Here is a 26636-nt window from a genome sequence, read left to right on the forward strand (position 1 = left end):
CAATGCGTAGCCTAACTCATGAATTTTTAACATGAAAACTACACATGTGTGCATCCTGGCATTGTCCTTGTGAAATAGAACTTTTTCCTTGTCCAAATAATAATTTTTTTTCAAATCCTCATTAAATCCACCCAATAATTTGGCATAATATTCGCCATTGAGTGTTTTACCAAAAAACGGTCTTCTTTGGCGACGATTCACCCCGAAAAACTCACTGCTTTGACTGCGGTATGGTCTCGCGTGTTGTGGTGGATCTACGTTCCATTCACGGCACAAAAAGTCGTACATATTGCGGTTGAACAACGTCAAGCACTCCATCAAAGTTGTCACAACATTGCGTTTGTCATCGATTGTGAGCAAACGCGGCATCCATCTTGAGGAAAGCTTTCTCATACCCAAGTGATCATTCAAAATTGAAACCAAAATTCCACAAACTCTCTCTTTGTCATTCCGTTTGTAATTTCTACATTTTTCATTTGCGACCCCACAAAGTTATAGATAGCGGAGTCGATATAGCCATGTCCGTCTGTCCTTTAAAATCAACTTTCCGTAGCCCCTTAATAACTTTCATCGAGTCAAAATGGCTGAGATATAAGGAAAAAAGCAGGACAACCTCGATTTTTACTATGTCAGTAATATAGACAATATGGATATCCAATAAAATATGAGGCCAAAGTATGTCGGAGTTGCAATGGGTCAAAATCGGGAAAAATATTTTTCACCTCGAATTTTTTTTACCAAACAATTTTTTTTGTTAAAAAATTTTATAGATAGTTTTCATTGCATTTTATGTAAAACAAAAATCCCTAAGTCCTCGAAACCCGAAAAATCCCAAATCCCGGGATTTGTAAAATCCAGTCCCATTTCTCATCCTACTACAAACACTAAGAATGACACTGCCTTTGACACTAGAAATAATACCAGAAATATAAATGCGAATGCCTTGAGTATAGGACTTTACCGCACCTGAAATAGAACAGAACTTTAACTGAACGGATGTTTGATTGTAACAAAAACAAAATACCTGTAAAACGTCCACTCAAAACGCTCATTCGCTATAGAAAAACAGCACATTAAACTTTGGCATTTCTATTTTAACCCTCCGTTAGTCGCAATAATTTTCAATCCAATGTATCAAATTCATATCAATAAAAAAAGGCGCTTTTGAAAATAATATCTTCACTTTTTATTTTGAAAACATAAAAACAATTTTAAATGCAATGTGTTTAAAAGACTAATGCAAACAAAATGCAGTAAAAATATTATTTTATCAAAAAATAGATTAAAATTTAGGGTGTTTTGATGATCTGTTGCCTGTATCAACCAGATCAGTTGCGAGTAACGGAGGTTTAAATGAAAGAATATTCCATTTGCAACCTGAGACCATATTTTATTTTTCAAACCAAATACAGCTACAACAACTTTGTATTTAAAATGACAAAATTCTACGATTGCCCCTCTTCTACTCATGCTAAAAAGACTTGCCTTTAGATTTTTAATGACATGTCATATTTTTGTTGAACAAACATGAGATGAAGCAAAATATATGCCATTTAAATGAATATGTTTAAATAAATATAACTCATTTTTATTTTTTATATTTTGTTGCTCCACAAGTGACACAATTTTAAAATGATCACAACAAAATTAACAAAAATGTAGAGAAAACATTAAATAAAGATTAAATGTGATTTAACTACAAAGAAAATATAAATAAATGAGAAATGAATAATAATTTAAATCATTTAATGTTTGTTTGTCGACAACGTCATAGTTTTGAATTTACGCTTCCAAAAGAACAAAACAGACGATATTTTTTTGTTGGACAATGAAATGCCGAAACATTAAGAAAAAAAAATAAAAGACAACATTAAAATGAATTTAAATATGAGTTCATCATCTTTGAAATCTTCAAAAGACTACTCGCTGTTGGTTACTCATATAATGAATGATATTTTGGAATCTTTTCTTATTTTTTGTTGGTTCTTGTTCATAATGTTCGGCCACAAGTCACTTTAAAAAATACGAATGTGGAAGAATAGAAATATATATGTATATGGGTGGGGGTAAACAACAGAACTTTAAGCAATAAAATCATTTCACATAGAAATTAATAAACAGATTCTCTTATAATTTTTACACCCCCTTGGTAAATAATCTACCTTAAATAAATACGGTTAAATAGTTTATATGAACTAATTCATTAATTGCGCATCACATCGACATTCTCTGATATATTCTTCATCATTATTTCGCAATTTTAACGAAAACATTCTTTATATACTCTGGCTCTTTAACTTTATTAATAAATATGAATCCAAACCAAAATATTTCATTTTCACTCAAAACAGAAATTCCCACTATAAAGCATAAATATTAAATTCTACTGGTGTTGATTTTTTTGTTGACTTATGCTTGTGTTTATTTTGTTGCTGTTTTCAAATTAAAATTAATTTAATTGTTTTCATATTAGAATGTCATTTTAAGATAAAATGTTGAAGAATTTATTTAATGCTTTTTAACTAAAAATAAAATCTCCATATTTTAGCACACGAGTATTTTTTGTTTTGTTTTATTTTATTCGTTTTATTAATTTAAGAAATTGTTTTATTTTTTGTATTTTATCTCATTTAATTTGCTCATTTTAAATTAAGTGGCTCAGTAGGTTGTTATTTTAGACGATTTGGTTCATGCAGTCTGTTGATATTTATTATATCAAATTATAGATGACTGAACTTAACATATCAGCATCATATTTTTTTCTTTTGAAATGTAGTTGATTCACACTGGGAGATGTTGAGTTCAAAACCATTTAAATGCAACAACAGCCAATTAGTTTTAATTTTAAAGTCATATAAATTAATATTTTCTATTGGCTTTTGCCTATAACAAGAAAACGATTGGCATTTAGTAAAATAGTTTTTAATATTTTATCTTATTACTTAAAATATTATAATTCAAAACTGTTTGCATATTTGTTTAAGAACTCATAGCTTTGAGAATAAGCATGTTCTTAATATTTTTACATTATCTTTCATATAAAAAATTAATTGGACTAAAACTGAATTCAGTTCTGTTCTAGTTCTGTTCTAGTTCTGTTCTAGTTCTGTTCTAGTTCTGTTCTAGTTCTGTTCTAGTTCTGTTCTAGTTCTGTTCTAGTTCTGTTCTAGTTCTGTTCTAGTTCTGTTCTAGTTCTGTTCTAGTTCTGTTCTAGTTCTGTTCTAGTTCTGTTCTAGTTCTGTTCTAGTTCTGTTCTAGTTCTGTTCTAGTTCTGTTCTAGTTCTGTTCTAGTTCTGTTCTAGTTCTGTTCTAGTTCTGTTCTAGTTCTGTTCTAGTTCTGTTCTAGTTCTGTTCTAGTTCTGTTCTAGTTCTGTTCTAGTTCTGTTCTAGTTCTGTTCTAGTTCTGTTCTAGTTCTGTTCTAGTTCTGTTCTAGTTCTGTTCTAGTTCTGTTCTAGTTCTGTTCTAGTTCTGTTCTAGTTCTGTTCTAGTTCTGTTCTAGTTCTGTTCTAGTTCTGTTCTAGTTCTGTTCTAGTTCTGTTCTAGTTCTGTTCTAGTTCTGTTCTAGTTCTGTTCTAGTTCTGTTCTAGTTCTGTTCTAGTTCTGTTCTAGTTCTGTTCTAGTTCTGTTCTAGTTCTGTTCTAGTTCTGTTCTAGTTCTGTTCTAGTTCTGTTCTAGTTCTGTTCTAGTTCTGTTCTAGTTCTGTTCTAGTTCTGTTCTAGTTCTGTTCTAGTTCTGTTCTAGTTCTGTTCTAGTTCTGTTCTAGTTCTGTTCTAGTTCTGTTCTAGTTCTGTTCTAGTTCTGTTCTAGTTCTGTTCTAGTTCTGTTCTAGTTCTGTTCTAGTTCTGTTCTAGTTCTGTTCTAGTTCTGTTCTAGTTCTGTTCTAGTTCTGTTCTAGTTCTGTTCTAGTTCTGTTCTAGTTCTGTTCTAGTTCTGTTCTAGTTCTGTTCTAGTTCTGTTCTAGTTCTGTTCTAGTTCTGTTCTAGTTCTGTTCTAGTTCTGTTCTAGTTCTGTTCTAGTTCTGTTCTAGTTCTGTTCTAGTTCTGTTCTAGTTCTGTTCTAGTTCTGTTCTAGTTCTGTTCTAGTTCTGTTCTAGTTCTGTTCTAGTTCTGTTCTAGTTCTGTTCTAGTTCTGTTCTAGTTCTGTTCTAGTTCTGTTCTAGTTCTGTTCTAGTTCTGTTCTAGTTCTGTTCTAGTTCTGTTCTAGTTCTGTTCTAGTTCTGTTCTAGTTCTGTTCTAGTTCTGTTCTAGTTCTGTTCTAGTTCTGTTCTAGTTCTGTTCTAGTTCTGTTCTAGTTCTGTTCTAGTTCTGTTCTAGTTCTGTTCTAGTTCTGTTCTAGTTCTGTTCTAGTTCTGTTCTAGTTCTGTTCTAGTTCTGTTCTAGTTCTGTTCTAGTTCTGTTCTAGTTCTGTTCTAGTTCTGTTCTAGTTCTGTTCTAGTTCTGTTCTAGTTCTGTTCTAGTTCTGTTCTAGTTCTGTTCTAGTTCTGTTCTAGTTCTGTTCTAGTTCTGTTCTAGTTCTGTTCTAGTTCTGTTCTAGTTCTGTTCTAGTTCTGTTCTAGTTCTGTTCTAGTTCTGTTCTAGTTCTGTTCTAGTTCTGTTCTAGTTCTGTTCTAGTTCTGTTCTAGTTCTGTTCTAGTTCTGTTCTAGTTCTGTTCTAGTTCTGTTCTAGTTCTGTTCTAGTTCTGTTCTAGTTCTGTTCTAGTTCTGTTCTAGTTCTGTTCTAGTTCTGTTCTAGTTCTGTTCTAGTTCTGTTCTAGTTCTGTTCTAGTTCTGTTCTAGTTCTGTTCTAGTTCTGTTCTAGTTCTGTTCTAGTTCTGTTCTAGTTCTGTTCTAGTTCTGTTCTAGTTCTGTTCTAGTTCTGTTCTAGTTCTGTTCTAGTTCTGTTCTAGTTCTGTTCTAGTTCTGTTCTAGTTCTGTTCTAGTTCTGTTCTAGTTCTGTTCTAGTTCTGTTCTAGTTCTGTTCTAGTGCCCCTAAAAACGGTAAAATCGTTTATTTATATCGTTTATTTAAAATTGTTGATTTTGTTTTAAAAATGTTTTCTTATACATTTCGATGCCATTAATTTAATTGATTTAACAATTTGTTTTATTGTTGTTTGGAATGGAAAATGCAATTACAGAAAAACACAGTTTATTGATGTTGCTGTATGTTCAAGTATGTGGCGACCGGGTCTAAATGCTTTTAAGCTTACTTAATTGTTGTTGTTTTTGTTGTACTTCAATGTTGTTATTTAATGAATTTTCAGTGCAAATGTTTTTTTTTTTGTTTGAATTTAAATGTACGAGTATTTATTGCTGTACACTGTTGCATTTTTGGAATTATGGTCGATTACAACTTAATGTGTTGTATTTATTGTATGATTGATAGATTGAATTAATAGGGGATTTTTTGTGTTTAAATATTGTTATAGGATTTGGATATTAAAATTTATAATGCACCCTACTTAAAACATTTATATAATAAAAGAGATTGGTTACAAAATTATGAAAACTATTTTCTAGAATTTCTTTGGGTTTTTATCACAAAAACTTTCTTGAGTTCTTCTTGAAATATTCGTTAATTCTTTTTGTTTGCTTACTTGTAGCAATAATAAAATTTCAATTTGTTGCCTTATGTAGAGAGTAGTACATCAATTAAGAGTCAATTGAAGTGGGTCAGTAGCATAGTATATTGAATATTTTTCTGAGTGCAATGTTTTCAAATAATTACAATATTATTTAAGTTTTCCTTTTTTGTTTACTTTGTATTATTAGTTTTATATTTGCTTGTTAAATATTTATTGATTACAATTGTTTTCCAGTCAGTCACATTGGTTTTTATTTAATTTTATTACTTTTACGCTGTTTTATTTTATTTTTTCGCCATTCTCCCTTAAACGACTGTGACGAGTGTTAATTGCTGTGTTGACCCAAATAGTTTTTTGCTCGTATTTTCATTTACTCGAACAAAAAATATATAAATGTCATTTTATTAGCCGTATTGCGCTGTTATGACTCCATAACTGACTCACTGGCAGACTCGCTGGTGCAACTGACTGAGCTTTGAATTTTAATGGCATTTTTACACAACTTTTTGTGTAATTGTTTTGTTTTTTTTTGTGTTGTATTTCTTTAATTGCTTATTGTTTATTTTATTTAATTTTTATTAATATTTAATTAAATTATTTATCCATGAATCATGATTATTTTATTGAAAAATAATAATAATAAATGTTTTTCTCATTTCGTTTTGTTTTTTTTTTAATTTTTTTTTGTTGAAATTAATGTCATTTTAATTAATGTTTTAAAATATGTATTGCATGTATGTATTTCCCTTGCAACAAAACCTTAAGCTTCATAATGCGAATTAATTAAATCTGACTGTAATTAATTCATTAACTACAATTAAAATACAAATAATTATTATTGTTTAATTAAATATAGATTTTGAGGTATTTGTTTTTTGCGTTACATTGTTGCTAATATGTAACAACATTTTTTTATTGTGTTCTAGAATCTAGATTATAGAAGGGTTTATATAAGGAGTGAGATCGAAAAATTCTTAACATACATATATGTTTATAAAAAAGAAACCACTAAACTTACAGCTTTAATTTTTTTTTTATTTGATTGAAATTATTATTACAATTTACAAAAAAAATTATTTTTATAGTTTTAATCACTAGTGATGAAATTTTGAACCTTTTTCGGAAACCCTTCCATTAACGTTTTTATAGTGCTTTCTGTCACTTTGCTCGAACATGTAGTCCATCTCCGTTTAAAATCTACCACACTTTTGGACACCTTTTTTGTACTCTTCAATTCTCTTTTAACAAGAGCCCAATATCTCTCCACTGGCCTTAGCTCCGGGCAGTTTGGAGGATTTGCCTCTCTTGGTACAAATACCACATTATTGTTCTTGTACCACTCAAGGGCTTGTTTGCCATAGTGACAGGATGCCAAGTCAGGCCAAAAATAAGTGGACACATTATGAAGTCTTATGAATGGAAGCAGCCTTTTTTGTAAACATTCCTTGATGTAAATTTCGGTATTTATAGAGCCCGTTGTAACAAATGAGTGGCTTCTTTTGCCGCAACTGCATATTGCTTGCCATACCAAGAACTTTCTGGGAAATTTTGTCTGCTTTTGGGTCCTAAACTTTTCTTCAACATTCCCTCGAGCATCAGCAACATAAAATTTTTGACCTGGAAGTTGCGAAAAATCTACCAGAACATACGTTTCGTCATCCATTATGCAGCAAGAATATTTTTTTATAAAACTTGACTTCAATTTCCGTGCTCTGTTTTTGGCCTCTAAATTTTTAGTAGCGTTCCTGTCAGGAACTTTTTGAGCCTTGTATGTTTTTAAACCTGCATTAGCTTTAACTTTTCGTACCAAATAGTCCGAGCACTGAGCTAACCGGGCTGCTTTCCTACCGGATGTGTTGGGAGCTCTTTTGAAAATGCGTTCTATTTTTTTGGCTTTAGAAACATCATGTGGACCATTCCTTCTACCTGAACCAGGTTTTCTATCAACTGACAAGTTCTCCCGGTACTGTTTAATAACATTGGAAACAGTTTGACGGCAGACCTTTGTATGCTTGGCCAACTTTTTGTAAGACCAAGTTGGGTTTTGTTGAAAATATTTAATAATTTCAGTACGCACTTTTTTCTGGTCACTCATTTTAATCAGATTAACAAAAAAATTAATATAATTGACATTACACATAATAACTGACATGTTTTTCAAAGGTAACTTGATCAAAAAAAAATTCAAATAATACTTGGGTTAAAAAATGTAATGAAAAACGTGTGTTAAGAATTTTTCGATCTCACTCCTTAAATGAAATTTGCACCAAGGTTAGTTCAGACACAATTTTTCAACAAGATCGGTCAAGAACTGTCTGAGTTAGAAGGGGTCAAAATTTGACGCATTATACCCTCCCCACTATGGTGGTGTAGGATATGAATACAGAGAGTGAACACAGAGAAAACAAATTCGTGATAGCAACCGAATTTGTTGCCAATCGAATGATTCTACCTTAGTATCTGAATTTTACAGTTGTTGCTATAATATTTTAGTAGGGGTATCAAAATTTTGGTTGCTTCAACCGACTTTCTGTTGATAGAACCGAAAATTTCTATATGTTTGCAACTGAATCATTCGATTGGCAACAAATTCGGTTGCTATCACGAATCAGTTTTCTCTGTTTACTGTTTAGGCATCACTGGCGCAATGAGAACCACATCGACAGAAGCTATTAAAAATATTTGATCAATATTATCGATTGCATTACAGTTGAAATAAAGGGTAAGCATGTGGGTTTAGGAAGTAAATTGGCTGTCATATGATCAAATGTCAAGAATTAAGCAGTCATCTTTTGATATTCATTTGTTGTTGATCGGCTTTCTGATTTAATCGGTTAATCGAGCAAATAATTAATCGGGGTTTAGATTTAATCGGTTAATAATCGGTTAATTTTAAATTATTCGATTAATCGAATAATTTCTATTTAAATATTAAACTGAAACTAAATCATGAATTTTGTGTACTTATTGAAGTATTTTATTAATAAAAAGAACAAAAACATAAAAAATAAACCAAAACAAAAATTCAACCAAAAAGTAAATAATTTTCTTTAGTTTTAATAAAACTCGACTTGGAAAAAACTCTCTCGCTAATTGTAAATGTTGGAGAAATCGAAAGTAAGACGTGATAAATAATATCCAATTTGTCGGTTATTTTTTTAGTTTTTTCTAAGCATATAAAATCCTCCATTATACCATAGGAGTCCTTTTTAGATTTTAAATCTTTTAATAATTTCGATAAGTTCTGATAAAAACTCGTTTCAGTAGTGTCTCCAGTTTCTTCTATTATCATGTTCTCATCCGACAATTACATGTAAATTAAATATACATATGTATCAGTTATTATACTCACTAAACATATTTCTTGAATGTTTGAAAAAATATGAAATTTTACTTTGACATTTGTATTTGAATTAAAATGGAAAATTAAAAACAAAAAAATATGTTAAAGTGCAAAAAAAAAGAAATTTCGGTTAATCGGTTAACCGACACAAATTAATCGGTTTATTCGTTATTTGAAAATCGGCAATTTTGAATTATTCGAACAGTTAACCGACCAAAATTAATCGGTTAACCGATTAACGGTTAACCGATTGAATACCCTAGTATATATACATTAGAGTGACAGCCGATTTTTTTTTTAGATTTCGAAGAGTGCCGGGTGGAATATTGTGACACCAGGCCTAAAAGTTAAATGCTGAAAATTTGAGCCAAATCGGACAACGATTTCTGGACGCGCATCGAGGTCAAAGTTCAGATATATGCAAAATTTTACTATTTATATGGAATAAATAGGTGAAACTCGTTAACTTTCCGCATTGTTTTCTAGAAATATGTAGATTTATTTATATTAATGAAAATTACATTAAAAAAAAATTTTAGAAATTAACCCTGTATATCCTTTGGGTCAAAATGACCCAAAAACTGTATTATCGCTAAAATTCGAAAAAAAATGCAAATTTTTCTGTTTTTGTAAAAATTTTGTTACTAAATAAATATTTTTGCAATTGAATGCAAAAGAATCGAAATGTGTACGTAATTATCGTTGTAATGAGATAGAAGTGACAAAATGTGGTTAAAAAATGTTAATGTTATTATAAATTCGCCAGACTATTAACGCGTTTCAGGCCACTTGAACAAAAAATTTAGGAAAAAAAATTAACATATTTCGAAAAAATTAAAATAAAAGCTAATTTTTATTTAATATATATCCGTATTTACTTGTGTATGAGTTTTTGTCTTCGTAGGATAAAGTTAACCTATTCTCAGGTATGGCCAAAAAAATATTTTTTTTAACGGCCGTTTCGAATCTCCATTTTCAAATATTTAAAAATTTTGTTATACAAATTTCAGAATTTTTTGATCATCACATTGGGATTTATTGAGATCATAATAGGAAATAAAAATATGAAAAAATTATGTCAATACCTCTTACAGTTTTTCCGTACCTGCGATTTAAATTTTGCGATTTTCGAGAAAAACAATTTTTTTGGCCATATTTTGGCGAATGAGACCAATTTCCTTACTGTTAATAATTTTAAGTAAAATCTGTTCAGAATATTATAGTCCAGGTAATTTTAAATATAGTCTGGAAGTGTTCCTAAAATCGGAAAACGTTAACCTTTAAATAGTGAAGGTCAAAGTCAATTTTTTCAATATTTGGAATTTCTAATGAAAAGATAGCGAAATGTTATATATTTTTGGGCCGATTTTAATGAAACTTGAGGAAAATATACATTGGGGTCTAGCATTTACAACAACAGTGCAAAAATGGATTTTAACCTTTTAGAGCACATGGGGTCAAAATGGCTGTGTTTTTCGTGATTTTAAAAGTTGAGTGAAATTTGGACCCCAAGTGCTGCTAAGGGTTAATTTGCATTTTTGGCCTGTTATTTTATATTCTGGACTTTATGTTATATTTTCCTCAAGTTTCCTGAAAATCGGCGCAAAAATATATAACATTTCGCTATCTTTTCATTAGAAATTCCAAATATTGAAAAATTTGACATTTGACCTTCACGATATAAAGGTTAAAGTTTTCTGATGTTAGTAAAACTTTCAGACTATGTTTCAAATTACCCGGACTATAATATTCTGAACAGGTTTTACTTAAAGTTAATAACAGTAAGGAAATTGGGCTCATTCGCCAAAATATGGACAAAAAATTAGTTTTTCTTGAAAATCGCAAAATTTAAATCGCAGGTACGGAAAAACTGTAAGAGGTATTGACTTAATTTTTTCATATTTTTATTCCCTATTATGATCTCAATAAATCCCAACGTGATGATCAAAAAATTCTGAAATTTGTTTAACAAAATTTTTAAAAATTTGAAAATGGAGATTCGAAACGGCCATTAAAAAAAATATTTTTTTTTGGCCATACCTGAGAATAAGTTAACTTTATGCTACGAAGACAAAAACTCATACACAAGTAAATACGGATATATATTAAATAAAAATTAGCTTTTATTTTAATTTTTCTCGAAATATGTTAATTTTTTTCCCTAAATTTTTTGTTCAAGTGGCCTGTAACACGTTAATGGTCTGGCGAATTTGTAATAACTTTAACATTTTTTAACCAATTTTTGTCATTTATATATCATTACAACGATAATTACGTACACATTACGATTCTTTTGATTCAATTGCAAAAGTATTTATTTAATAGCAAAATTTTTACAAAAACTGAAAAATTTGCCGAATTTTGGCGATAATACAGTTTTTGGGTCATTTTGATCCAAAGGAGATACAGGGTAATTTCCAAATTTTTTTTTAATGTAATATTCGTTAATATAAATTAATCTACATATTTCTAGAAAACAATGCGGAAAGTTAACGAGTTTCACCTATTTATTCCATATAAATAGTAAAATTTTGCATATATCTGAACTTTGACCTCGATGCGCGTCCAGAAATCGTTGTCCGATTTGGCTCAAATTTTCAACATTTAACTTTTAGGCCTAGTGTCACAATATTCAACCCGGCACTCTTCAAAATTTTAACAAAAATTTTTTTCCATACAACTGATTGTCACTCTAATATACATATGTGTCTATACGACATCCAACTTGGTTCTAGAATGACGGGCGTCTCTTAACGAGATGACGAGATATTCCGCGATTGGACTTTACTGGGTCGCCATTAGTGTTTATGAACCGGTTAACCGAAAAACCGGTTTTTCATCGAAATCTCGGTTTTCTCGGAACCGGTTAATTTAAAATGTTGATTTTCGGTTAACCGGTTTATCCGGTTTTTATCACTCGGTTAACTGGTTTTTAAAATATGGGATTAAAATTAATAAATCTCATATTTTGGTGCAATTTTAATATTCATTGTATACACATTATTGGTCTGATTTGAAACCTAAACTGCTGATTTACAATACAAAGCTCTTTAGATTAATATTTCTAAGAATTAAAATGATTCTAAATAGAAGAGGACGATGAGTTTACTTAAAAACTTTTTCAGAATAAATTTCACATAATGAAACTATGAAAAATTAAAATTAAATTCCGCATAATTCTATAAGTTTAGGCTAAATCTTACTTATGATTCATTAAAAACTTAGTGATGATTTTACCAAACATTAAATTGAATTCGATGTACATATCTTCTTTCAATAAATTTGACTTTATTAGTGTTTTTTGTTCTTAAAATTTTAATTTATTAATCATTACAGTAGAGACAAAAAACGTTCTAAAATCCATTATTTGAGATATTTTTGAAAACTGATAATGATGTTTTTTTATAATGACAAATAATCATAGCTAAGAGTGTGCGTTTGCATTTTATAGGTCCTTTTTTGGGACTTGTAACATTTTCTGGTTCATATCAGAAAGTCGAGGTGATAATAAATTTCAAAATTATCAAATATATAAATAAACAAATTATGATTTACATTAATGAATAAACCAATAATTAAAACAAGTATTATATATTTAGTAACATAGTTATACTCAATTCGATTGACTGAGATAATAATTTTAAAATTTTTACAAAATAAATGGACTTAGCACTTTTGTATATTTATAGTTATTTAATATTAACCATTCCTGACTACTATAAATTACAAATTTTAAAGCTGTATATACTTTATTGGACATTTTATGTTTTCTACACAAACATGACGGCTAACCGGTTTAACCGGTTTTTTCGATGTCGGTTAACCGAAAAACCGGTTTTTTAAAAAGGCCAATTTTCGGTTAACGGACAAACCGGTTTTTTTAAAAGTCGGTTTTTTATAAACACTAGTCGCCATGTTGTAACACATCACTGGATTTCGCTCTTGGTGTAAACGCAGTGTCTTATAGGCTGATAGTGTACAGCTACTATATTGGGTTGATATTCGGATCTATACTGATCAGGGAATGTCGAGACATTGCGAACTTGGACTCTACTGGCTACTATGTCACATCGCAGGCAGAATGTAGTAGCTGTGGTCACTAGTCATTGGTCACAGAATCATATCATGACTTCTTTAAAAGTTGTGAGAATGAGTAAGAGTAGAAGTCGATTTAGCATCATCTCTACCACAGTCCAAGCGGATTGGGGATTCGAGACGTTACTTTGACTTTTTGGACGGCTTGTCAGGTATCACATCGTAACCGAAACAAAAAAAATATGTTACCCTTTTTAACGATACACTCCTTAAGTATTATGCTGTACTATTTAGTATATTTTCTATTATACTAAATATAAATACACAACAATAGCAATTGTAGTAAGTAATTTACAGTAAATTAACATTTTGATTATTATTTGTTTAATTACATTCTATAACTTATTCAATGAGTAGCTAAATAGCTACAAATATGATGTGTACTATTTACAATCACGAATAATTCCTAATATATATATTTATTATTACAAACACCATTATACTTTACTATCTAAATATACTATGACTGTCAGTTCATAGTCTTTTGTAATTCATGTGTTTTATAACAAAAACACAACCATTTTATTTCACATTAATGACTAAAAACAACGAATAATTCTAAATTAATCAGCTGTATTTTTTTTACGTAAAATTTTCATTGTGCAAATATAAATATTATTATATTGTTTCTTAATTATCTTGTTAATATTAGAAATAAGAATTATTTATTATTTTGCAACGCTTTGAATCGGTAGAACTATTTGATCACATTAGACAAGGTTGACTGTATTTTATGAACTTTATAACAAATTAGTTTGTTTTTTGTTTGTGATTTTAATTAATGCGTCATATTTGTTGGCACATAAATAAAAGTCATTTATTTTTAATTGTATAAAAAAGCAAATACTTTTCAAAACAATAAATTAAAACACAATAGTAGTAGAATTTAAAAACTAACACTCAATTATTTGTAATACAATTATTAAGTGTCACATTTAAACATATCGATTTCCAATGTAAGAACTTTATGGTGTGATGTTTTCAGTTTCCGGATCATATGCATAATATTAAGATTATCTTTGAAAATTTATCAGGGAATTTTATTTATTTAATCATAAATAAATTTAACACAAGAAAAATTCTTTATTAAATTGATGTATTTATTGCACAAAATTTCTCAACTAACTTTTTAAGCACAATTAATTGCCATAGTTTTGTGGGAAAATTTATTTCTTAAAAGACCCACGACATTCAAATCTCAACCTCAAGTATGCAAATTAATGCTGGCAATTTGGGCGTTAAAAATATTTAAAAGTGGCGCTGCGCTGTGCTCGTTAAATTCAGTTCACTTTTTACTTTGTTGTTGGAGAGAATAGTCATATTTAATTTGCTATGAATTTTAACATTACTAGTTTCAATTTGTTATCATGTCTAAATATAATTTTATGTTTAATGAAAAAATATTGTTATTTTATGCAAGTATACTTAAGTCTATTTTGCAAATGTAACATGTGAGGGTTGCTACTTCAATTTTGAGAAAACAACATGTAAAAACAAATATTTAACATTAACAAAGTTTCATCGAAAACAATAAAACAAAGTTCTAGTTCAGTTCTAGTTCAGTTCTAGTTCAGTTCTAGTTCAGTTCTAGTTCAGTTCTAGTTCAGTTCTAGTTCAGTTCTAGTTCAGTTCTAGTTCAGTTCTAGTTCAGTTCTAGTTCAGTTCTAGTTCAGTTCAGTTCTAGTTCAGTTCTAGTTCAGTTCTAGTTCAGTTCTAGTTCAGTTCTAGTTCAGTTCTAGTTCAGTTCTAGTTCAGTTCTAGTTCAGTTCTAGTTCAGTTCTAGTTCAGTTCTAGTTCAGTTCTAGTTCAGTTCTAGTTCAGTTCTAGTTCAGTTCTAGTTCAGTTCTAGTTCAGTTCTAGTTCAGTTCTAGTTCAGTTCTAGTTCAGTTCTAGTTCAGTTCTAGTTCAGTTCTAGTTCAGTTCTAGTTCAGTTCTAGTTCAGTTCTAGTTCAGTTCTAGTTCAGTTCTAGTTCAGTTCTAGTTCAGTTCTAGTTCAGTTTTAGTTCAGTTCTAGTTCAGTTCTAGTTCAGTTCTAGTTCAGTTCTAGTTCAGTTCTAGTTCAGTTCTAGTTCAGTTCTAGTTCAGTTCTAGTTCAGTTCTAGTTCAGTTCTAGTTCAGTTCTAGTTCAGTTCTAGTTCAGTTCTAGTTCAGTTCTAGTTCAGTTCTAGTTCAGTTCTAGTTCAGTTCTAGTTCAGTTCTAGTTCAGTTCTAGTTCAGTTCTAGTTCAGTTCTAGTTCAGTTCTAGTTCAGTTCTAGTTCAGTTCTAGTTCAGTTCTAGTTCAGTTCTAGTTCAGTTCTAGTTCAGTTCTAGTTCAGTTCTAGTTCAGTTCTAGTTCAGTTCTAGTTCAGTTCTAGTTCAGTTCTAGTTCAGTTCTAGTTCAGTTCTAGTTCAGTTCTAGTTCAGTTCTAGTTCAGTTCTAGTTCAGTTCTAGTTCAGTTCTAGTTCAGTTCTAGTTCTAGTTCAGTTCTAGTTCAGTTCTAGTTCAGTTCTAGTTCAGTTCTAGTTCAGTTCTAGTTCAGTTCTAGTTCAGTTCTAGTTCAGTTCTAGTTCAGTTCTAGTTCAGTTCTAGTTCAGTTCTAGTTCAGTTCTAGTTCAGTTCTAGTTCAGTTCTAGTTCAGTTCTAGTTCAGTTCTAGTTCAGTTCTAGTTCAGTTCTAGTTCAGTTCTAGTTCAGTTCTAGTTCAGTTCTAGTTCAGTTCTAGTTCAGTTCTAGTTCAGTTCTAGTTCAGTTCTAGTTCAGTTCTAGTTCAGTTCTAGTTCAGTTCTAGTTCAGTTCTAGTTCAGTTCTAGTTCAGTTCTAGTTCAGTTCTAGTTCAGTTCTAGTTCAGTTCTAGTTCAGTTCTAGTTCAGTTCTAGTTCAGTTCTAGTTCAGTTCTAGTTCAGTTCTAGTTCAGTTCTAGTTCAGTTCTAGTTCAGTTCTAGTTCAGTTCTAGTTCAGTTCTAGTTCAGTTCTAGTTCAGTTCTAGTTCAGTTCTAGTTCAGTTCTAGTTCAGTTCTAGTTCAGTTCTAGTTCAGTTCTAGTTCAGTTCTAGTTCAGTTCTAGTTCAGTTCTAGTTCAGTTCTAGTTCAGTTCTAGTTCAGTTCTAGTTCAGTTCTAGTTCAGTTCTAGTTCAGTTCTAGTTCAGTTCTAGTTCAGTTCTAGTTCAGTTCTAGTTCAGTTCTAGTTCAGTTCTAGTTCAGTTCTAGTTCAGTTCTAGTTCAGTTCTAGTTCAGTTCTAGTTCAGTTCTAGTTCAGTTCTAGTTCAGTTCTAGTTCAGTTCTAGTTCAGTTCTAGTTCAGTTCTAGTTCAGTTCTAGTTCAGTTCTAGTTCAGTTCTAGTTCAGTTCTAGTTCAGTTCTAGTTCAGTTCTAGTTCAGTTCTAGTTCAGTTCTAGTTCAGTTCTAGTTCAGTTCTAGTTCAGTTCTAGTTCAGTTCTAGTTCAGTTCTAGTTCAGTTCTAGTTCAGTTCTAGTTCAGTTCTAGTTCAGTTCTAGTTCAGTTCTAGTTCAGTTCTAGTTCAGTTCTAGTTCAGTTCTAGTTCAGTTCTAGTTCAGTTCTAGTTCAGTTCTAGTTCAGTTCTAGTTCAGTTCTAGTTCAGTTCTAGTTCAGTTCTAGTTCAGTTCTAGTTCAGTTCTAGTTCTAGTTCAGTTCTAGTTCAGTTCTAGTTCAGTTCTAGTTCAGTTCTAGTTCAGTTCTAGTTCAGTTCTAGTTCAGTTCTAGTTCAGTTCTAGTTCAGTTCTAGTTCAGTTCTAGTTCAGTTCTAGTTCAGTTCTAGTTCAGTTCTAGTACCACCTAAGTTGCTGTGCGACATATAGTGTGCTAAGACAAGCGTACTTTTCTCTCGCAGAGTCTTATATAAGACATGGGATTGCCGCTTGGGGTAGCGCTACACATTGCAGAAGTTTGCAAAAATCACAAAACCAAATAATAAAATTACTGTGGAAAAATCATCGTTTCTCAATAAACACAAACATATTTGCAAATACCTCAACCAACAACAACACGTTTCTCAACACAAATGTCAACAACACAAACATCAACAACTATATAACAAACAACACAAATAATAATACAACAATAAACACATACAATAACAACTCAACTGTCCTGAACACCAACAGCTCCAACCAATTAAATTTAAACAACAATATATACAACACTAATAGCTCAACTATGTACACAACTAACAACATATCATCCTCTAACATAATCAATAACGACAACAACTCAAACAACACCATCTTTATCAGCACAAACCAAATATACTCCTCAACAAACAACATCCACAACAACACACAAGTATACCCAACAAACACCATCATTGTCAGCAATCACAACAACACAATCAACAACGCAAACATTTCAAATACCACACCAACTTCAGTAATGAACCAACAAATAAACTTAAACAATAATTCAACTCGGAACATAAACTACACCAATACCAATAACATCACAAAAGAACTAAAACTACTTAATGTGAATAGCATATACCACACAACACTGGCGAATGATTTCTACGACGATCGCAGATTTCTACACGAAATAGATCACATATACAACACGAGACGGCGAGCGGAAAAACGGTATAAGGTGGAACGATTCTACAACGAATATGGAAGAAATACACTAGGCGTAACTCTCCCCACCATAATAAATAAACTTCCACTTAACATAATAAACACCAAAAATGAATTGAAAAGAAAAAAACTCATAAAAAACTTTTTCATATGTTCGCAATGAACAAAAAATATCAAAATTTATATTAAACTCTCATTTTATGTAATTTTATTAAATTTTTTAATAATATTGTCCTGCTGTCAAGCTAAATGGCTTAGCGGGTTTATTTTTAAGAAAATTTTGTAATTGTAAATTTGATACAAATAAAAATGAATTAAAAAAAAAAAAAAAAAAAAAAAAAAAAAGTTCTAGTTCAGTTCTAGTTCAGTTCTAGTTCAGTTCTAGTTCAGTTCTAGTTCAGTTCTAGTTCAGTTCTAGTTCAGTTCTAGTTCAGTTCTAGTTCAGTTCTAGTTCAGTTCTAGTTCAGTTCTAGTTCAGTTCTAGTTCAGTTCTAGTTCAGTTCTAGTTCAGTTCTAGTTCAGTTCTAGTTCAGTTCTAGTTCAGTTCTAGTTCAGTTCTAGTTCAGTTCTAGTTCAGTTCTAGTTCAGTTCTAGTTCAGTTCTAGTTCAGTTCTAGTTCAGTTCTAGTTCAGTTCTAGTTCAGTTCTAGTTCAGTTCTAGTTCAGTTCTAGTTCAGTTCTAGTTCAGTTCTAGTTCAGTTCTAGTTCAGTTCTAGTTCAGTTCTAGTTCAGTTCTAGTTCAGTTCTAGTTCAGTTCTAGTTCAGTTCTAGTTCAGTTCTAGTTCAGTTCTAGTTCAGTTCTAGTTCAGTTCTAGTTCAGTTCTAGTTCAGTTCTAGTTCAGTTCTAGTTCAGTTCTAGTTCAGTTCTAGTTCAGTTCTAGTTCAGTTCTAGTTCAGTTCTAGTTCAGTTCTAGTTCAGTTCTAGTTCAGTTCTAGTTCAGTTCTAGTTCAGTTCTAGTTCAGTTCTAGTTCAGTTCTAGTTCAGTTCTAGTTCAGTTCTAGTTCAGTTCTAGTTCAGTTCTAGTTCAGTTCTAGTTCAGTTCTAGTTCAGTTCTAGTTCAGTTCTAGTTCAGTTCTAGTTCAGTTCTAGTTCAGTTCTAGTTCAGTTCCAGTTCAGTTCTAGTTCAGTTCTAGTTCAGTTCTAGTTCAGTTCTAGTTCAGTTCTAGTTCAGTTCTACTTCAGTTCTAATTCAGTTCTAGTTCAGTTCTAGTTCAGTTCTACTTCAGTTCTAGTTCAGTTCTAGTTCAGTTCTAGTTCCGTTCTAGTTCAGTTCTAGTTCAGTTCTAGTTCAGTTCTAGTTCAGTCCTAGTTCAGTTATAGTTCAGTTCAATTATATTGTACATGAACCACAATTCGCCGTAACCCAATATTTTTTAATGTACTTAATTTTTTATTATTATTGAAAAGTTTTTTTGTTCTTTATTGTTTAGACTACTTGTTTGTTTAACTAACTTTTTCTGCTGTAGTAGTTGTTGGTCGTATTATTGGTGTTGTATTTATAATTACCACCCAATATGGCATAAAAATAAACTTGTGCAAAAACAAAAAAACAACACATTTTAACAAGTCGACAACACAACATCCAGAACTAATCAACCTACACTCTACACAGAATATTATTAAAAAGAAACAAGTAAGAGTTTTATATACAACTGTGCCGAATTTTGTATACCCACCATCAATATGTGACAATAAAATAGGGTCCGATTATAAGACAATTATGAATGATCAAATCATTTTCTGACGGGGACCTTGTATATGGACTAGGGACAAATAATGCCCAATTTTCGCAATATTTTACATTATAATTTTAGGGTACTTAAAACTAATTTGTGCAAAATTTTATCAGGATTGCCGCATAATCAACATATTTATGACTGCCCAAATAGCATTGCTGCGAGACATTTGCATGGGGGCTAGTTGAAATTAGAAACCGATATTGTCCATTTTCGTTTGGGCCCTATAGTGTTTTCAACAGACTAATGGACGGACATTTTTAGATCGTTTATAGTCTTATGAGGACCCAGTATATTTATGTACTAATGTGGGTCTGCGATGTATATTTCGATGTGTTACAAACGGAGTGACAAATTCAATATTTTTTGATGGTGGGTATAAATATAATAGTATTTCATTATGAACGTTTTTATTTTTAGTTTGTTTTGGTTTCGTTTTTGAAAATGTGTTAAGCATGCAAATCATGCATTTATTTCAACAGCATGTCGATTAATATGACTTTTTATTTATTCAATATCAATTCAGACACAAATTTTGCAATTATTAACAACAGCTACAACAGCAATAACAAACAAGCTAAACATTTAATGAGATACAAGCTCGCACAGTCAGACAGACACACGATCACTCACATATTGCAAACAACAACAAATCGTTAAAGTGCGAATATCAAATTTAAATAGAAATTTGAAAATTTAAATAGAATTTTATAATTGTGTAGGCCGGCCTTTTTTGTTATTTACCGAGTTCCTAAGAATCTTTAGCTTTTGCCGTCAGTCTAATGCGTTAGACATTAGTGTAGCAGCAGCAACAGCAGCAGACAGGTCATTTAGTCTACTAATTGCAGTTATCAGGAAAACTGTTGAACAAAATAACTAGTTTTTAACATACGAGTATTTAAGAAGATTTAAGGAGAAATTTAGTAAGCAGAAGGGACTTTTTAACTATTCAGATGGGTTCCTATTAATCCGGTTTATAATGTATAGTAGATGATGCTGATTTTGAAGTAATGAAAATTGGTTTTAAAATTGTTTCGCTGGGTTTTTTAAAAAATAAATCAATATGTATGTTAATAAAACTTTTTCTTAGTATAGTAAATAAACTTTATAGAAAATTTATTTTAAAAAAATTGCAAACATTACATACAGTTTACAAACTATTAAGAATGTAAATAACAATAGAAGAATTATGAACAAATATTTCAATTGCAATAATTTACAAACAAAAAAAATAGAAAACATTTATTAATAAATGAACAAGCAACAAACAACAGAAACTATTAAGAAACGTGTAAAAAACAAACAATTTACAAATTTATACAATTGCAATTAAATTATAATTGAAATAAGGCATTGAACAATGAAATAAATGAACAAATGAATGATTGATACTAAAACTAACAGGGAGTAAAGATTAGCAAATCAACAAAAAAAAGTCAGCTAAAATTGTACATTTAGCTTGTTGTACAAAAGTAATTTTCTAATTTAAACACGTACTGTCAGAAATTAATTCTAGACAATAACACCCACTTTATATTGTTGGTGCTGTTTATATTATTTTTAGATATGTTTGTTTGTTTTATTTTATTTTTATAGACGAGAACAGAAACTGCAATGAATATTCAAAAGCTTAAGTTAGTCAAGAGTCAGTCAGCAAGTCAGCCAGCCAGTCAGTCCAATCAAGCCAAGTCAGTTACTCAGTCGCCCAGTCAGTTTCTATAGTATATTTTCTATATATGAATATCCGGTCTTTGTTTTCATTTTAATTATTAAGAATTTTATTAGATTAAATTCTAAATAAACATGCGATTTATTGATGATATCAGGATGATATTTAAATAGTATTTTAAAAAGAAACATTAGATATTCGTAATAATAGGATTAAAGCTTAATAACAAATGATACTCAATTTATACAGGTTTTACAATTATTTTAGTTTCAATTTTAAATTTGTAAATATTTGTTTTTTTTATGTATATAAAACAGAAATCAAATTCATACGTGGTATTTGTCGAACTTCTGTTTCAAATTTAAAATCCCCATTCATAAGTTTAGCATGGTATTAAATAATAAGGATTATGTGACAAAAAACTGCATCAATTTAGAGATCTTCCAATTTTTTATGTATGTCCAACAAAGAGCTGACTGAGTATAATTTGATTATGGTCCTTCGAGCTTTGCGTTAATGATGTTAAATACAAATTGCCCCAAAAACTGTCCGATATTATTTTCCTACAACTTTTAACGAAACGTTAAAATTTCATAATTTGTTTAAGTTTAATATTTTTGCATTTTACCGCATTTTTAATGGTTCTAAACAGAGATCGAAAATAACGGGTTCACTTTCATTTCAATGGTAAATTCTCATTCGCAGCCATTTAAAAATAATTTTTTGTGATATATCACGGAGAGAGTGATTTATTCGACATTTTACGATTAACGGTTAATCGATTAAATACCCTAGAGTTAACTAATAGTTATACTGATAGTTTTCATACAATATTAATTTTAACCGGCAGTTAACACAAGTTAAAACATTTGCAAATTAAATGTTATATTTGTGAATACTAACATTGCAATTCAATAAATAATATTACTTTTCTGTTGCCTTTTGGTACATAAAGCAGCATCAATAAATTCAAATCCATTAAATAATTTCAATTAAAGAAACAACAGAAATGAACAACACTTGTTTAAAAATAATTATAGTGAAAATCTATACAATTTATTACTCAATAGTTTTATTTGCAGACCTATAAACTTATTAGAATGCCTTTTTTATGGAAAAATATGCGCCTAAAATATGCCCAAAATATGACCTACTAAATTTAAAAAATACACACTTATTTTTTTGTACAGAAACACAAATAATAACTAACTATGAATCGCTCAATGTCTAAAAATTACACAACAGAGTTCCCAGCAGATAGGATTCTTTCAATTATACAAAAAATTAAATAGTTAATGATTTAAAACTATAATTGTTCTTGAATCTTGGAATAAATATTCATCTTAATGTTTGGAGCATAAAACAAACGAATTGACATAAATTCCTTAAATTCCAGCTCGTAATAAATGACTTTGAAGAGCGACAACTGTATGTGTGAAATATCAATAAATATAATATAAATCGTAATTACAGTGAAAAAAATAATAATTTTTTTATACAATTAATGAATTTTAGGTAACAATGTCTAAACTATTTTGAAGCAAATTGTTTGGAAATTATAGTTTTCAATTGCAGACAGAGAAATTAAGAATTAGCCTACGAAATGCTCCCTCTTCCGTCCTATTCACCGGATTTGGAAAGAATTTAGTCTACAATATTTCATGTTTTTTCTATAAAAATCGACAAAAAACTTTTTACCGAGACAACGACTACAAAAAAATTATATTTTTATTAAAAACCGAAATAATTTCATCGTTGCAGTCAAATCTCTTTCCGCCGAGACAATACTTCAGGTTGGGAAACAGGAATTAGTCACTCGGGGCTAAATCCGGAGAATAGGGCGGAAGAGGGAGCATTTCGTATTCTAATTCATGGATTTTTGCCATATAAACTGCACATGTGAGTACTCTTTTATGCACCCGATTGTGAGCAAATGTGGCAGCCATGTGAGATGCCAATGGCTTCCATAATCTTTAGCACTTTCAATCTCCGATAGGCCAACACCATATCCTGTTTTTTTTCAATTGTTTTGGGTGTCGAGACCTCAACTGGGCGTCCAGAACATTCGGTATCTTCTGTGTATTTGTAGGGCCAAAACGAAATTCAGTAAACCACTTTTTAACCATTGAAATTGATAGTTCAGAGTTCACATAGTATATATCAAAGTTAGCCTTAATTTGAGTGATGTTGAGCAGACGAAAAAGTGCTGCTGAAGCACACCGATTGCTCATCAAAGATTATGGTGAATGTAATCCGTCGGTTTCAACGTGCGCGAAATGGTTTGTGCGGTTCAGAAGGGGTGATTTTGACACGGAATATAAATGTCGCCCAGTTCAGCCAAAAAAGTTTGAATACCAAGACGTTGTGGCGATTGTTGTCAAACGCAACAAGAGCTTGCAAAATCATTGGAAGCTACGACTTGAAGCTGTGAGACCTTGAAAGGCGATTTTGTATGTCTAAAATAATGCTTGAACGCTATAAAATAAAATCATTTTTGCACCGAATCATTACATCCGATGAAAAATGGAACCATTACGATAACCCGAAACGTAAGAGATCTTATGTGAAGCCTGGCCAATCAGCCGAATCGACACCAAAGCCAAATATCCATGGCGCTAAGGTAATGTTCTGTATTAGATGGGACCAAAAGGGTCCTATCTATTATTAACAGCTGCAATTTAGCCAGACGATCACAGGAAAACTGTACCGAACGCTTGAAGTGAGAATTGGCCGAAAAACGCCCAGACATGAAACCATAATATTCCATCAGCACAACGCTAGGCCACATGTTGCAATACTTGTTAAAAACTATTTAGAAAGAAGTGGTTAGGAAGTATTACCTCATCCATCTTAGAGTACAGACCATGCCCCTTCCGACTACTATTTGTTTCGATCTACTATGAATCCAAATAAATTTTTTTTTTTTTTAAAAATTCGGACCAACTTCGATGTCATGCTTCTGTATCGGTCTATCATTGACCGTAGCTCCCATATAAGTAACCTTTACGAAAATCACTTTAATGTACATAAACCTAATAAACTTTTTGGTAACGAGAAGGAATTTGCATCAAGTATTTTTTTCAACTCAAACCACTCTGAGATATTTTAGAAAGGTCAGTACATAATTGAAATGATATAAACATGGCAACAAGTTCTCCAATCCGTCTGTAATACAATTCCCACAAAATAAATTTTCTAATACACTGCAGTTCTTATATAAGCACTGATCCCGATAAAAAAAATATATTTAGTGTACATAAGCTAATAGTTTTTAATAAAACTCAGAACAATTTGTATAATTATTACGATTTTATCATGCCAGTACGGTAGGGTATCATATAGTCGGAAACACGACTATACTTTCTTACTTTGTTATTCTTATAAAATTTATGAAAACAAATTAAAAATGGCAACGAACAGAAAAACAACACAAAGTGGCAAATTGATGGAAATAAAAATGAAATGAACAAACGTAATAAATGGCAGGCAACACATTTTTCAAATTTGTTAAAATGCATTGAATTTTAAAAGAGACTTAATAATAAATAATATTTGTTGTTGTGACTTGATATTGTCGATGTAAATTGTAGTTAAATGAAATTTAAATGTTCAACTGCATAAAGTGACATTTAAATAACTTGGTTGGCTTTACATGTTAATGGAATTATTAATACAAATTGAAATATTAGTTATATATAAATATATTTACAAACAAAACAATACTTAGATTAATAAAGACAGACAAACTGACAGACAAACTGACAGACAGTCATTAAAAGCACTTTAGCGTGGTCACCTCTAAATCTTTTATAATGGAAGTTGAATATTTTTTTATAGTTAGAAAGAAGCAAATGTAAATTTAAATTATAATTAAAGTTAATTGTTTCTAGGCACTTTGTTGCAGCCATACAAAGGGGTATTTTGAATTAACAATGACATTTAGTAAAGTAATTTGAATATCAGCTGCTTTTGAGTTCATTTAGCAAAATGGTTTTGCCACCATTATACGTTTTAAATTGTGAATGAGTTGTCATTTGTAATAAATATTGTAATCTATCAATATTATATAACAAATGTAATGAAACATAAACGAAAAAATTGTATAATTAAATAACTGCTACAATAAAAAATGCAAATATACTTAAACCTTAAATTACGGTTTCTGAAAATCAACAACTAGCTCGAAAATAAATTCCAAAGAAGCGAAAAAGTAATCGAATTCGCAACTAATTACCAAAGAATTTAACATATGGATGGCATAGAATGAAAGTTTTTTTCTGAACAAGCCGAACAAACTTTTGCGATTTCTTAAATTAATTCTTGACTGCTGCAGATAAATTGATATGTTATTTACGTATTTTAAAATATTTTAACTCACTGTGAGGTTAAACATTTCAATTAGTCAAAGTATAGCAAAAATATGTTAAATTAGTCACAAGTGTATTAGTATTTTCACAATACAATAAAAACCATTTAATTATAAAATGTCTGGTTATAAAATCATTATTAATGAAAAACATTCATAATGACTTCACTACAGTAGAGGACATTTAATTACGAACAAACAAATTATAAAAAAAACAGAACATTATAAAAAAAAAACTTAAAAAAAACTAAAACGAAAAGGGAAAAAATAATTTAATCAACAGAAAAAAAAAACTAAGTAATAAAGAAAATCGTGAATTAAACATGTGCAATTAATTAATGAACAAAACAAACAAACTCAGACATAGTAAAAAGGGGTGAAATTAAAGTTGTTGAACACAAATAAAATGTATTTATTATTAACGACAAGCTTAAGTAATTAAGAACAAATAGTTAAACTGAAAAATAATGATTAATTTATAAATATAAATATGTAATAATTAACATTTTTTGTTATTTGAATTTCAATTAATTCTAGATTCTAGTCAAACACCTGCTAAAACTTGCGCCAAAAAGAAAAAACTCTCCTCCGCCATAGCGCCGCCCTCGAGTGTTACACTGCCGCCCGATGTTAGTCCCTCGGGCAGCAGTGACAGTTTGATACGTGAACGTTTGGCTCCCTCCTCCATGAGTACAACACCGCCTGCAGCGAATATGGAAACAACAGAAGATGATTCGGACTCGGGTTCGACGGATGCTAGGCGCAAGAAAAAGGCGCGCACCACATTTACGGGCCGGCAAATTTTCGAATTGGAAAAACAGTTTGAAATCAAAAAGTACCTTAGTTCGAGTGAGAGAACGGAAATGGCGAAATTGCTAAATGTTACTGAGACCCAGGTGAGTGTTGTTTAAAGAACGTATACATAATAATTAATTAAAAAAATTAAATAACAGTCATACGTATTGTAGGAGACCAATTTTAATAATAATAATAATCATACGTATTGTAGCAGACCATTTTTCGTATTTTACAGGAATAAGAAATAACTTTTTTGTTAGTTATCAAAATAATATTTAAATAGTACTATTATAACCAGTGATGCCAAGTGTAGGGAATTTTCCCTTTTTGTAGGGATTTTTTCCCAAAATTTCACATGTAGGGAAAAAGGGAAAGATTTCTTACTTTTGTCGAATTGTAGGGATTTTTTGCAATGGCAATTTAAAACTGTATTTTCCAAATATATAATTAAAAAACATAAAATTTGTTTAAGCATATGGTATAATATGAAGTAAGTAATAATATGGC

The 26636-nt window shown here is 30.5% G+C and overlaps 1 protein-coding gene across 2 annotated transcripts in view; it reads left to right on the plus strand.

The window, feature by feature from the left end:
• Nucleotides 1-26636, plus strand: part of NK7.1 — a 217891-nt gene that overhangs the window by 116517 nt on the left and 74738 nt on the right. For both annotated transcript variants that reach the window (XM_065515479.1, XM_065515480.1), the window contains one exon: nt 25869-26227. In XM_065515479.1, the coding sequence (XP_065371551.1) occupies nt 25869-26227 (359 nt within the window). The remainder of the gene's footprint in view (nt 1-25868; nt 26228-26636) is intronic.

Source organism: Calliphora vicina, chromosome 1 (genome assembly GCF_958450345.1).
Source record: "Calliphora vicina chromosome 1, idCalVici1.1, whole genome shotgun sequence".
Taxonomy (NCBI): domain Eukaryota; kingdom Metazoa; phylum Arthropoda; class Insecta; order Diptera; family Calliphoridae; genus Calliphora; species Calliphora vicina.